At 40.5% G+C, this 13,770-nt stretch overlaps 1 protein-coding gene across 3 annotated transcripts in view; it reads right to left on the bottom strand.

The window, feature by feature from the left end:
* Window positions 1–279: 279 nt before the first annotated feature.
* The window catches only part of myo7ab (myosin VIIAb), a 52,466-nt gene continuing 38,975 nt past the window's right edge, over window positions 280–13,770 (bottom strand). For all 3 annotated transcript variants that reach the window (XM_004551193.5, XM_004551192.5, XM_004551194.5), the window contains 20 exons: window positions 12,976–13,149; window positions 12,469–12,696; window positions 11,531–11,701; window positions 11,332–11,449; window positions 11,106–11,232; window positions 10,100–10,269; window positions 9,830–10,020; window positions 7,419–7,543; window positions 7,174–7,331; window positions 6,452–6,605; window positions 5,796–5,951; window positions 5,406–5,511; window positions 5,090–5,203; window positions 4,074–4,161; window positions 3,859–3,965; window positions 3,458–3,643; window positions 2,445–2,561; window positions 2,207–2,290; window positions 1,656–1,775; window positions 280–1,175 (listed from right to left, as the gene is read on the bottom strand). In XM_004551193.5, the coding sequence (XP_004551250.2) occupies window positions 1,083–1,175; window positions 1,656–1,775; window positions 2,207–2,290; window positions 2,445–2,561; window positions 3,458–3,643; window positions 3,859–3,965; window positions 4,074–4,161; window positions 5,090–5,203; window positions 5,406–5,511; window positions 5,796–5,951; window positions 6,452–6,605; window positions 7,174–7,331; window positions 7,419–7,543; window positions 9,830–10,020; window positions 10,100–10,269; window positions 11,106–11,232; window positions 11,332–11,449; window positions 11,531–11,701; window positions 12,469–12,696; window positions 12,976–13,149 (2,787 nt within the window). In that variant the 3' untranslated portion in view covers window positions 280–1,082. The remainder of the gene's footprint in view (window positions 1,176–1,655; window positions 1,776–2,206; window positions 2,291–2,444; window positions 2,562–3,457; window positions 3,644–3,858; window positions 3,966–4,073; window positions 4,162–5,089; window positions 5,204–5,405; window positions 5,512–5,795; window positions 5,952–6,451; window positions 6,606–7,173; window positions 7,332–7,418; window positions 7,544–9,829; window positions 10,021–10,099; window positions 10,270–11,105; window positions 11,233–11,331; window positions 11,450–11,530; window positions 11,702–12,468; window positions 12,697–12,975; window positions 13,150–13,770) is intronic.

Genomic DNA, 13,770 nt, shown 5'->3' with positions numbered 1-13,770 from the left:
TGAAGTGAATTTAGGAAGTATATTACGATCCTTGAATTTTTCAATGGAAAACAGACGGTGAGACTGGGAAATTTTCTTATATTGGATCATTTTTTAAATGTCTGTGAAGGTTCTCAGTCATCCAGGTCATTGTAGTTTGAGGAGCTTGGAAAGAAAAGCATCTGGAGAAACTTAAAGTCCAGATGCTTTTCTTTCCAAGCTCCTTAGATCAGTTTCTAAAGAATGAGTCTAAATTGTATAAATGGGAGTTTGTTCATGCCTTTAGGATTCTAGTTGAACTTTTATGCCATTTTATATTCTTAATGAATTATAATCAAGAATATGATCTATAAAGTAGAAGCAATTCAAAGATCTGAAAAATAAAAACTGTTGATTTGACACAAGAAGTGTGCACGCATAAATCTCGTGCATACCTCTCTACGTAAATATCACCAGGTCCAACATAGCAAGATTTCTTTGAGACTTTATGGAAAAGTGACCAGGATGCTTCTTCAGATTTGAAACCGGCATGTTAAGATGGAGATTAATAGGACAGAAAATGATCTAACTGCTATTTCTTTTCTAACAGAAACACTAAAAATGACTGGCTCCAGATTTTTAATGTAGTGTTTTAAGGATCGGTTCATCGATGACGCCAAACAAGACATTTAACTGTGCTCCCCTAACACAGTCAAACAAGAACAGTTGCATTCATCACTTTCAGCCTATGTAGGACCAAGTTCCTACTTAGTGACACTTTATAAATACAGGCCCAGCTGTTTCAGTGCAGATGTTAATAGTATAAAAATCTTTTTGCACACTTCAGTCAAGACATGTGAAAAGTGGTTTCATTGAAAGTTGAACGTGTCACACTTTACAGCACAGAGAATAAACGTCACTGCTAATCACTGCAATTACACAAAGTCCAGCTTCAGGAAAAAGTCATTTAAAGGCAGCGGGTGAGTTTTAAGACAGGACCGATGTTATAGTGTGAAAACATTAGAGCGTCACAGTCAGCCATTAGCGCGTTTTTTACATTCTGCCGTGTGGGTGTTTGTGTCCAGCTTCGATCAAATGGGATCAATGACTTTCCAGCCTTCTGCTCACTTGCTGTTGCCCCGGGACGTTCGCTGTTTGGTCATCGTCGTCAGCATCTGGCTGATGTAAGAGGTCAGGAGGTCGTCCATTTTGTAGCCCTGATGGATGAGAATACATTAATGATTGCTTTGTGGGATGTGCGGCTCTTTTCACTGTATAAGGATCTATTATTATTCACACAAGATCACTGATTTGATTTTCTCATAAGTTTTCCTGTGACGTTAGAACTGTTACTTCACCCCTTTTCTCTGAGCTGTAATCAAGTTTGAAGTTAAAAAGAGAGCACAGGTAACCATGCAAAATCGTTTCAGACACCACACTCAAAAAAAACTTGATTACACATGAAATAAATGACTGATTCAAATGTGAACGCAAAGATTTTGCTTCCTGCAGAGCGTGTAATCTTGTTGGTGGAACACGTGATAAACGAGAGAGTCTACAGAAAAGACTGACAATTAAATCTGCTGGCACGCTGCTTTCACTGCTCAGGCTGTGCATAATCACATTAAAAGCAGCTTTGTTTGGAAAGCTAAATGCTCACACTCTTTGTTTCATGTTACAAAAACTTAAGAGCTCACCAGGGACGTTTCACACAGCAGCTTGCTGCCTCGCACCAGGTTTCCAATGGTGATGTGAAAGTACGTGTTGCCGCTGCTCCAGTTGGAGATCTTGGTGAAAGGGTGAGTGATGAGGATGTCCTACAGGAAATTTTGATAAGCCGGATAAGAGAATAATGCAGTGCTAAACTTCACATACAAACAAATATTTGCAGGTTTAAATCAAAAACTAATTGCGAAAAAAAAGTGCTTTGAGTGCTCAGATATTTAATTCAAAGGAACAGCTGCCTCAACGTGCTTTATATTGTAAGGTAAATACAATACAATAATACAGAGAGAAACTACAGTAATAGAAAAAGGCACCAACAATCAGAAAAGCCCCTATGAGCAAGGACTTGGTAACAGTGGGAAGGAAAACCTCTGTTTTAACAGGAAGAAACCTCTGGAGGAAAACAGGCTCAGGGAGGTGCATCTATCTGCTGTGACCAGTTGGGAGTGAGGGGAGGGAACAGAGTAGCAAAGCGCTCTATCAATACAGATCGATTTAAATATCAAAGATAAACGTGTTCCACCTTAGACTTGGGATCAATCAGACTGACTCCATGTTTGTTGATTGCTATCAGGAGGGTTTCTGGGTAATTAGGATCAGTTGTTTGCTGCAGAAAAAGCAAAACAGAAAAACCAAAAATGCAAAGTTTGTCCCAGTGTTGTGCAGCTTTTTTAAAAGTGAAAGTAGATAAAATAGAGCAGGAAACAGTGAATGCAGAAGTTCCAAGCTTTCATAAACTAACGAGTCTCTAGCGTCTTTACCTTGACTTCGAAGAAGGCCGAACCAAACGTGGGCCACTTGTAAATGATTTTGAGGAAGGAGAGTTTGGCTTCTTCCCGAGTCTTCCCTGAGTGCTTGTTGAACAGTGACACGATCGACTGAGACACAAAACAACAGGAAGATGAAACACTCATTCACTCTTTTTGCACACAGACTTGTAAGTGATTACCTGTAAAAGTAGCAAGCAGCTGTGGGATATGTTTTGGATTTTAATGTTTTCGAACTCCCAGAGAGCTCTGAAAACAATAAAGCCTCTTTTTGGGGTTTGGGATGACGTCAGAGAGACAAGCTGACGTGCTGCTACAGATTTAAATCTCTGCATATCGCCTGGTGATTGTCTCGAGTTCTTTTTAATCAGTACAATCAGCACACAACTTTTAGTTTGTTTCAGTTTGATAGATCATTTTAACTCATTTGAAACTTAAGTACCTACGACTGATTAAGGAACGTGTATTTTGCAGCATGGCTCAGGCCGAGACTCCTTTTTCAGGCCTCTAAAAATAACATTTTTCTGAATCCGGTGCTTCAAAGGATCCTATAAAAACACACGAGGTCGGCTCTTTTGCAATAAAAGCTCCTGCATAAAACATCTGAGTCACCTAGAAGTTTTAATGTGCGATTAAAAGTTTTTGTCTCACTAGATTTCCACGACAAGTTCAATGTAACTTTAGTGTTTTTTACTTGTTGGTTAAAACTTTAACTGCCTAGCATAGGAGCCAAAAAGCACCAATCGCCAGACCTTATTTCTGGATTTTTGAACGAAAGCATGAAAACATCTTAAATATGTAACTAGAGAAAGAACTGTGATCACCGAGGAAAGGTTATGAATGAATGAACACCCGAGGATTAAATCCAAATCTGATGTTTTGAATTCTGCATCTGTGGCAACAAACTGAAGAGGAAATTATTTTTGAACATAGTCATCATTAGCCTGAGGCCATTCCTGCATCCAGACATTCAGTTTTTTACCATTTTTAAATCTGCGCGTGCTCACCCGCTTCCAGTCGTCGGGCGACAAATGTCTGATCTGGTCCTGGGGGACGAGCTCCTTCAGGATCTTGGAAATATTGTGGAAGTGGGATTTATCCTCCTCAAACTTCACCCTGTAGATCAGCGCTGCCAGCTGGTGCACCTCCTCCTTTGAGCACTTGTGGTAGCCACGCAGATACTTCGGCAGCTCCTGCAGAAAAAGACAACAGCTGGTAAGAAACCGATACCACACACAGATTTTCTTTTTTGAAGCTTTGCACAGCTGGAGGGAAGATAGAGACAGAGAGCATGATTCAGAGTTTAGTCTATACCATCCATTCTACATCAGGCAAGTTTAAAATGTTTTATCTCAACATTTAATCAAGTAAGAGTAACCAGATATACTGATACTGCAGAGGGACTAACCTGGTAGTAGTGGAAGATGGAATCAGCCATGGAGTCCTTTCCAGGAAGTGTATTAGTCCACAGCTTCTTCATGAAGAACACCTGGTAGGTCAGAGAAGGCACTACACCTGCACACAGCACAAAGGTGAAAAGACAAACTGGTAAAGAAAGAAGAATCAGCGAGAAGATCAAAGATAATCTGAGCTTCAATCTGAATCTGATCTGATGGGCTTTACCATCTTTTACATGTCTGGCTTTCTTGATCCAGTCAGTCAGGTGCCTCACAAAGTCAAAGAAGAAGTCGCCGTCAGGCACGCTGATGACCTGGAAGTAAGTGAAGGATTTAATTGTGTAAAGAAGATCCATGTTGAATGGCTTCAATGGTAGGCATGATCCCTTTTTCCTCAAAAATAAAGCTATTATTCAAAGTAAAAAGTTACGACTACATGTAAACTAATCACACGTACAGGCAAAGTCTGTACAGATGAAAGTAAAGCAAAAAAAAATAAGTTAAATAAAAATAATTACAAGCAAACTGAGCAGTAAAGGACAACCTATGAATACCCCCCACCCAAAGAACAAACGAGTACTGAGAGCTGCAAAACCAGCGAGAGAAAAGCAAAATGACCTCAGACTGAAAACCACCTCAGAATGATTTCCAGAAACAAATCCACACCACTGAAGATGAAAACTTATCATGCAAACAAAAAACAAAATATAAACACAAAAGGAACCAGGAAGTCACGGACTAACAAGAAATCAATTAACTGATTACAGAGAGGTGGTAGAAGAACTTAAAAATCCAGAACCACTGAATAAGTAAATAACATGACTACAAACACACAAAAAGAATGATTAACAAATACAAAATAACACACAAATCAAACATCTGCAACGAGACCCAAAACAACCAAGAGAAGACTCACAATTACCACAAAACAGGAAGAGGGTCAAACCAGTGAAAATAGGATGCAACATAAAAACAAACTGACTCCAAATTAATGAAAAATGACTAAAAATGTTACTTTTTATGAATCTGAAACAACAAATTCTTGGTAGAGAACCAAAGGTCTACCAGAAATATGACAGCAGAGAGAGCAACAACTACAAACAGCACAACAGGAAAAGAAAAGTCATCAGCATAGAAACAGAAAACTATGGCTTTTTTTTGTCTAATCTGTCTATTTGCTGCCCCTGAGCTGAGCTTGTAGTGAATACGTTTGTACGATCGGGCTGCGGATGAAGGCGTCACCTTGTCAGTGATCTTGACGAAGAGACTGAAGCCCTCGGAGGATTTGAGCATCAGACGTCCGGAGATGTTGTGGCAGAAGTCTTTGGCTTTCGTGCTCGACTCCACCTCAAACACCTGTGAACACAAACATAAACCAAAGTCAAGCTATAAGCAGAATATTTAGTACATGTGCAGAAAAATGTGAACGATGCAAGTTCACTGTTTATTTAAAGAGGTGGCACGTCTCAAATTACAGTTTTTTCCCCTTAGTGTACAAAATGCACAGTTGTAAAATACCACATAACAATGTACTTTTTGAATGTTAGTCGTAACTGACCTCGTCTGAATCGTCAGGGAAGTAAACTTTGTGGAAGATTTGAGTCGTCTTGTGCTGGATGGCCTCCACCTCCACCAGGTGAGGAGGGTACTTCCTTGATCCGTTTCTAGCACAAAGGGCAGTGAGGATGAATAATGAATAAAATATAATAAAAAAAAATTACTAGGGGTAAAAATTGTAATTTAAAGCAACCATTTAATCACACACTGGGGTAATATGCACTATAGTTTCTGTAACTGAGCTGTATGAACTAGCTGGAAACTAGAGGCTGCTTGCAGGTGCTTCTCAACTGAGCTAAAAAAAAAAAGTGGTGTGAGACTTAAACCTGTAAAAAGCAGTAGTGAAGAAGTTTTAACAGGCGTTAACAACAACTGTGTGCGTTTGTGTTACCGTAAGGCTTTCTGCAGCCGCTGCATGCAGTCTGGAGCCAGAGGATAGTGTTTCTTGGCTTGCAGAAACTTCTGGACGTGAGGCAGCAGGATGTTACTGGGAGGAAACAAACCAGTGCAGAGCCACAGCAGCTCCCAGCCCTTCTCCTCACTGTACCTGCACACAAACACCATGACAAGGTAAACAGTGCACAAACTGAGGGTCAGGATTTTGGCTTTGTGGCACAGGAAAGAAAGTGTCCTTTAGTGAGAAACATCTAGAAGTCAGAAATTTTCTATGCATGCTCATATTCCATCATGCTTATATCATTATTTTCTTGCTGCTACCAGGCATATTTATAAGTGTGCAGGGATTTTGTTTCTGGTGACGGTACAGCAGGCGAAAATGTTAAACACCAGTCTCTGTGTGGACAATGAATACAGTTTTGTTTGCTTGTGTGAATTTAATGAATTTCAAGTGGCAAAAAAGACTCTAAGGGTGCTGCAGAGACTGTGAAAGAACCGCTGGGGTTACCAGGAAGGTGCATGTTACAGATGTAAGAGATGCTTTGAGAGTGATCAAAGTGAACACTCACAGCTTAAACTGTGAACACTGAGCTAAAATATTGATTATAGAAGAAGAGATAGAAGAAAAGACTGTTTTTTTCTTGGACTTACTTAATGTGATTGTCTGTTAGCTGTTTGAGAATCTGGCAGAAGATTTCGTCTTTGAGCGGCTCGGCCTTCAGGGCTCCTTCGAATATCTGATCGGTGAGCTCGTTGACAGAACGCACTCGTTTGGACGGGTAGTCGCCCATATACTTCATCACAGGTGCAAACACAGTTAAGGACCATTCACATAACGACAGGCTGGTACAGGTCAGGCAGTATGGCTGACTGGAAATAACCAAGCAGCAAACTTCCTCTGATGGCCACTTGGCTGGCTCCAAAAAACAGAGTTCATCTCTATAAACTCATGTTAAAATTACTAACCTACCAGCATTAAAAAGCATGTTTTCTTTGTATAGAGCAGATTAAATATTACAGTTTCAATCGCTACAAAAACAGCTAAACCTTTGCTAGCGATGGAGCAGTCAAGACCAGCTTATGATTCCCATCAAAATCACAAACAACAGTGAGTAACTTTCATGGGGGGTTTGGTCGACAGGCGTAACTGCAGGCTTGGATGCCTGTAACATCCATTCTTACCAGTAGCAGTTTATAAAGAAACAAAATTAATATTTATCAGAACTGAACTGAGCCCTTCACAACACCTCCACTTTCTCATATGGTCCCTTGGGAAAGTTAATTACCTGCTCTGATGTAACAAAAGCACCAGAGGAAAAACGCAAACGAGAAAGCCAAACATATGATCAATCACGCCCTCTCCTAAAGGATATCTATGAAGGCAAGGCAGGCCTCCTGGGAGAGCTCGTCGTGAGCCAGGACTTTCTTCAATAGAGGCTGTTTGAGAGGCTCGCGGGTGCAGCTCCACAGACGCTCCTTCCCTCGAGCTTTCGAGATCACCACCCTGCTCAGAGTACTCTTTGGAGGAGGCCTGAAGAACAGTGGTTCGAAGAAACTTTCACACATATTTTTTAAACATCATTTGTACTTAAAACAGCCTCACATTAGACTTAGTTACCTGAAGTAGTCGTAGTAAAACTCCTCCAGAGTGTAGGCCTTAGATTTATCCTCTTGGTCCGAAAGGTTAATCTGGGACAAACCGATAGACTCGCGCCTCTGATCAGGAGTCATGGTGACGAGAGCCTGAGAGACAGTAAAACAGGAGGAAGATTGGATTTTTTTCGCATTTGACCCTTCCAACTGGTTAATTCAGCAAAGTACATCAACATATTTCAGAGCATTTTCTAGGAAGAAAAAATTCTTTTGGGAAGTTAATTTTCCTTTTAATGAGCAGCCAATACCTGGAGTTCAACAACCACATCTCTGTCAAAACCTTCCTTTCAGAATCCATGAGTTTTTTGCTTTTAGTGTGTGGTTAAAGCACTTTTTTCTGTTACAGTATACCAAGCAGAAAACTAGTGATGTGCTTTTGATGATAATACAATGTGCAAATTCAATATTTCTGTAATATTTTAGTGTTTGACACTTTGTAGACAGCCATTAAACACAGCTGGCTGCACAGAGAGACTAGCATATATTTATTTTTGTGTTTTTTGTTAATTGGGAGAAAAACTGCTAAAAAAAAATGGTGGACAGCTAATAGCTAACAATTGGAGAGACAGCAGCTGCTCACATGGTGCTTTAATCAGGTTGTTTTCACACGTGTTGAAAATATATGTGCAGTGAGAATTTTTTGTGTGTAAATTTTAATTAGTAGATGACTGGCAGTTTGGTTGACATTAATTTTAAAAAAAATAGCAAAGCTGGAGTGTTGACAGGTCAGATCAGCATTTACACAGTTTAACCGTCATGGTCATTTTTATTTTAAAGGATTTGTTTGACAGCACTCATTGCATTGGCCAATACTTACAATAGGAAACTTCAAGTAACTTCAAGAGAATTTCAGGTTTACACAAGTTGGGAAGGCCTCTTGGAGCCATTCCTGAACAACTGCAGTTTCCAAAACCATCAGTTCACATAATTGTATGTAGGTACAAGTAGGGCTGGGCTATATAATACCGTTCACAGTAATACCGGTATCATGTTGGGCAACGATAAGAAAATAAAATATCGCAATAGAATATGGGTAAAACGCGCATGTGCAGTGCCTTTGTTTTCATACGCACATGCCGGAAAAAGCATGGCGGCAACGGAGAATAAGAAGGGCGAAAGCAGATTGTTGAATGAAACGGATGAACCAGAATTGGTTTGTAAAAATGCTGCAACTTCACAACAAAGCACTATTTTTGGTAGAGTATGCAAGCGGGCCGTCGTTATTACCGTGTTGTTTGGAAAATACGGCACACTTAAAATAAATCCTTTGATTTTTCTGAAAGTCGACAGTGCCCCTTATAATCCCGTGTGCCTTATGTATGAATTCTGGTTGTGTTTACTGACCTCAAAACGATTTTATGTCGTACATGGCGCTCGTAAATCTGTCAAATGTTTTAGTACGACTTTGCTAAGCTACGAAGCCGCACCGCTTGATGGATTGTTGGAGCATTACGGCTATTGTAGGCAGGAGCCTCGTGGAGTGATACGTACTGTGCTTCAACATAATATTACCGTATTGTCTATATAACCTCTTTTTAAGTTTTGTGGATATTATACATGGTTATCCTGAGGATATGTCGGCCAATTTCCACTGGAAATGCCTTTTGGTTAAACTGTCAGCAAGGAATTTGCATTTGCACTGTTAAATTTTTATATAACTTTAATGCACATAAAAAACAGCTGTTTGTTTAAGTGAAACTACATTGTTGGGTTTTTTTGCACTAATAAAAGTTGTGGAGTTGTAAAGTATTTTGTCTAGTGTCAATTATATCGTCAGTTATGTCGTTATCGCAAATTTTCTAATGCATATCGTGATAAATGCTTTTGGTCATATCGCCCTGCTCTAGGTCCAAGTTATTCGGATATGTAACCATGTTGCCAAGTTCTAGAAGAAGACCCAAACTGTCACCCTCAAAAATGAGAGAAAACCGGTCATGATGTTCAGGAACAATCCAGGAACCACCAAGGTTCAACCTGTTTCTATGTGTTAGCCATGCGACAGAGTGGCAGCATGGCTGTGTACCTTGCTTCTCGCCCTAAGACAGCTGGGAGAGGCCCCAGCGCCCCCGGGGCCCTAAATTGGATATGTGGAAGAGAATGGATGGATGGATTGAGAAAGTACCAAACATTAAAGAAGCCCCTGACACCTTCAAGCCTGACAGAAATTTGCTGCTGCACACATGGATAATTCAAATGCCTTAGCTACAATAACCAGGTATATCTACACACTGTTGCACAGGGACATCCTGAAATCACTTACACTGGAAGAACTGGTTAGACTTCTAGTTCTGTCCTGTAAAAACAACCTGCTGGATTAAAAAAAAAACATTCCAGCAGAATCTGGAAGACAGAGATTATTTTTCTGACTGCACTCACCACTATATCATACTGTGGTCGGGTGATAGTAGGTAGCACATAGACACAGTCAGCAGGGAAGTCCCCTCTCTGTTTGGTTCTGTCATTGACGCCGTGTGCCCAGCCAGAGTTCATCACATGCTCTCCGTCATGTTCGTCCAAGATGATCAGATCTCCTTTAGCAAAACTCAGGAAGTTGGAATCTACCCCTACTGCCGGGGAGATGACAAACAGATTGACCATTCTGCTCCTAAAACACCTTTTTATTTCTAATTCATCAGTGAATCTCACATGGGTTCAGGCAGTCTAGCAGGCCCACCACATATTTGGACCTCTTCCTTAGACCCTCGAGGAAGGAGACCACCAGGTCGCGGATGTCCTCTGCATTGTTGGAGGTGAACGTATACTCGTCTCCTTTGATGGTGGCCAGAGTGAAGCTCTGTCCCTGGAGTTTACCCCCTCTGCAAAGTTAAACTTTGCTTTAACCATGATAGTTCAAAATATGGACAAGATGCAATTCTGACAAGCAGAAGATCCCTAAAAACTTAAAAATGATAAAAATATATTTATTAAGTAATGCTTACAATCATTTGTATCAGCACAGAAGTGAAGAAAGTCTTGTTTGAAATTAAACGTTATGTATGTAAATATCTTTTTAATGTATTAAAGAAGTATTAAAGAATGATACCATCTCTGATTATCTTGGTTGCATCCAAAATAGTATGGCTTGAGAATTAGCAAAACTGAATTTAGCTAGCTAGGTTGAGGAGCAAACCCTGTTTATTCTGGCTAATGTTAGCTAAAATATAGCATGCCTGCTAGCATGTGCTAGTATTCAGTGATTTGAGTCCCCATGACAGAACTGATTGAACACCTTGAATTTTCCACATCTTGTTTTGGGATGAAATAAAACAGATTTAATTTAGATGATGCTTGAATGTCATTTTAAACCAGATATGACAAATCAGAAACCCTTCTTATACTTCAGGCTTACATAGCTTACACATAAAGCAACACAAGAGAGCCATTAGGCTGTTTTCTTATAGACTCTACATAATCAGATTTCTTCAGCTTCAGATTTAGAAGTTGTTGTGGGAAGACGCCATTAATAACCAAGATTTTCCTGATGTTAAGACAAACAAATCGATTGTTTGTTTGTAGAGAACCTTTAAGGTCAATATAAATGCCAAGAAACCAGCAGCAATTAATTCACTTATTAACTTTGTACAACTCAAATATACTTTGTATTTTATTTTGGTTGCCTGTCATTTGGTGCATTTGTGGCTGTTTGTCATACCTGCTGCTGGACACAGCCATGATCTCTGGGAAAGAGAGCTCGAGAAGGACCTGCTCCTGTTCATCCACAAAGTAAACGCCTGTCCAGTTCACCGCTACGATAACGTCATTCTTGGGCAGGCTAGGCCCTGTGAGCAGATGTGGTCACATCCATTAAAAAATATCCACAACCACTGATGGGAACAAAGCATTTAGTAGTTTAGAAAGAGGTACAGTGTTTTACCAACCAGAGAATTTGAAGGCCTCGTAGAAGCGTGAGAAGAGTAAAGGCCACTTTAAACGAGCAAAATCCACCACATCCTCCTTCACCTTCTGCGTGTTTACCCTCCTTTTCATTTGTACTCCCTGCACAGTGAGCTCTAGTTAGATTCTCCCAGAAAACAGCACAAAATTAAGACTGGTTTTCATCACTTGACCAGAAGGTACCTTTTTATGGGCGCTGATGATGAGCTGAACCCACTTCTCTGCAGTCTTAGTGGAGGTGATTTCTCTGTCGGGGATGTAGGACGGAATGAGGCTGAGCAGACGATCCTGGAGGACCTCGGAGCCGTAATCCACGTAGTACTGCTGAGAGGCCAGTTCTGCCAAGTCCTCCTCCTTCAAGACAGACACAGGGTGAAGCAATGGTCAGGAGAAAGCAAGCCCAACACCTGAAACCTGCCATCAACTCTTCTTTCAAGTAGATAAGATCATATCAGGAGAACCAGATGGGCTGATCAATATACAGTACTGTGCAAAAGTCTAGAGCTACCCCTCCATTCTGTATATTTTGTAAATACGAAGTAGTTGTCTGTTACTCTGCATTGGCCCTGCAGAAGACTGGTGCCCTATCCGGCACTGGATGACGACCCTACGATCGGATAATAAAACTGGAAGAACAAAGAAGGATGAGTAGATCAAAAAGCTGCAAAACTAGCTCAAGCTCTTCTGTCATGGCAGCCCTCTGCATGTCCCCCATCCTCTTTGTCTTCAGTCTGGCAGCTCCATCCTTTGTCCAATATCCACTATCCCTCCTCTGTACATGTCCAGACCATCTCAGTCTTGTCTCGCTGATACACTCAAGGCCTTGTCTTATATTGTTATAACAAAATGCAAACCTTGAGGCTTTAAAGTGCAAATTCCAGAAACCAGGGGGTGATACTACTGTCGTTACAACCGTACATTACATAATGGTGTTTATAAAGTGCTTTTCTACTCTATTTAAATGCTTAGAAACCTTTCTTACTACAAGACTCATTCTCCCATTCAAGTGGGTTTAATGTAATATTCACACAGTCATACTCCAGTGGATCCATATGGATCCATCAGTATCTCACCCTCTTTTACACAAAGCATGCAGAGTTGCACACAGCTCAGAGGCTCACCCTCTCACAGCGGTACTCTCCGAATTTCACCCCCCGGACGATCTGTTGATAAATGAGGTTTGTGGCAACGTAGTCCTCGGCAGGGTTGTGCCAGGGGCTGAAGATCTCCTTCCTGAAGAACAGCCTCCAGGGAGCATTCCTCTCCTGGGCGCCCTGCTCCTTTGCGTACTGCTCACACTGCGAGATGGCGTCCATGACGTGATCGTTACCGCTGCCCAAAGACGACACCTGATGAACACATACTTGCAGTTAAATAACTCCATGACATCTGAACAAACTGACTAAATGTTTTCATTTTAAAAAATATTGTTTATTTAAATTTAGTTTCAGTTGGTTCCAAGTATTAGTTTGATCATTTCACTTAAGTTTGTCTTCCGTGTTAGATTTAGGAAATTCATAATACACAGGTGCAGACGTCCCAGATGAGCACCAAAGCACGTTTTCTGACAAACGTCTTAGTTATAGTTAACTGTTACAACCTCGCTGTCAGTAGAGCCTGTGTTTTACCTTGTCAAACAGAGCTATGTACAGCGAGAAGCCAAAGCGATCTTTCAGGTTGATTTTGTCCGCCAGTGCGTTGCACAGCTCGCTGGCTGTGGTGGCCGAGTCTGCGAGGAGTGTCTTTGTGGTGCCGTCCATGAATGTCACGGGGAGCATGATGGGCTTCTTAGACTTTGTGGCCTGGAGGGAAAAACAATGAGACTCGTGTTCAGACAGGCAACAGTTAAGATGTCCTACAGCTATACAGCATTGTGGTGTTATAGGCTCACTTCAAAATATAAATATTACAACCTCTACCATCCAACCACCTGTAAAAAAAACCCCATTATTGATATTAAAGATAATTAACCTGTAGAAAACCACAAAAAGAAGAGATGAAAAAGTATAACAAAGTATAAAAAATTCAAATTTAATTTCAGTTTTTGATCAGTCATTACAGATTTAAATTTTTTGTTGAGGTCTTTAATTTGTGATGTTTGATTGTGGTTATTTTGTTTTGTAATTATTGGTTTTGTGTGGAATAAATAAACTTTTATCCTTTATTTTTGATGTCTGCCTCATTGTGGTTACTGAAGAGGAGAAAGAGCGAGCTGCCTCCTGAGAAACACGAGTCAGAAACTGACAAAGAAGGTCAGAAGGTTGCTGCTACAGTCCTCTTGATCCAAACTTTGATAAATAAATTTAAAATTAAAGAAGGACCAATGGCTTCTTCCGGATCACACGAGTTGATGTTTTAATGAGAATTTAAGAGAGAATAAATATAGTAAAGAACACTGAATTTTAATAAACTAGCTACATTTA

Source organism: Maylandia zebra, linkage group LG10 (genome assembly GCF_041146795.1).
Source record: "Maylandia zebra isolate NMK-2024a linkage group LG10, Mzebra_GT3a, whole genome shotgun sequence".
Taxonomy (NCBI): domain Eukaryota; kingdom Metazoa; phylum Chordata; class Actinopteri; order Cichliformes; family Cichlidae; genus Maylandia; species Maylandia zebra.
The sequence above is the reverse complement of the archived record's forward strand: the minus strand, read 5'-3'. Positions and strand labels throughout refer to the sequence as shown.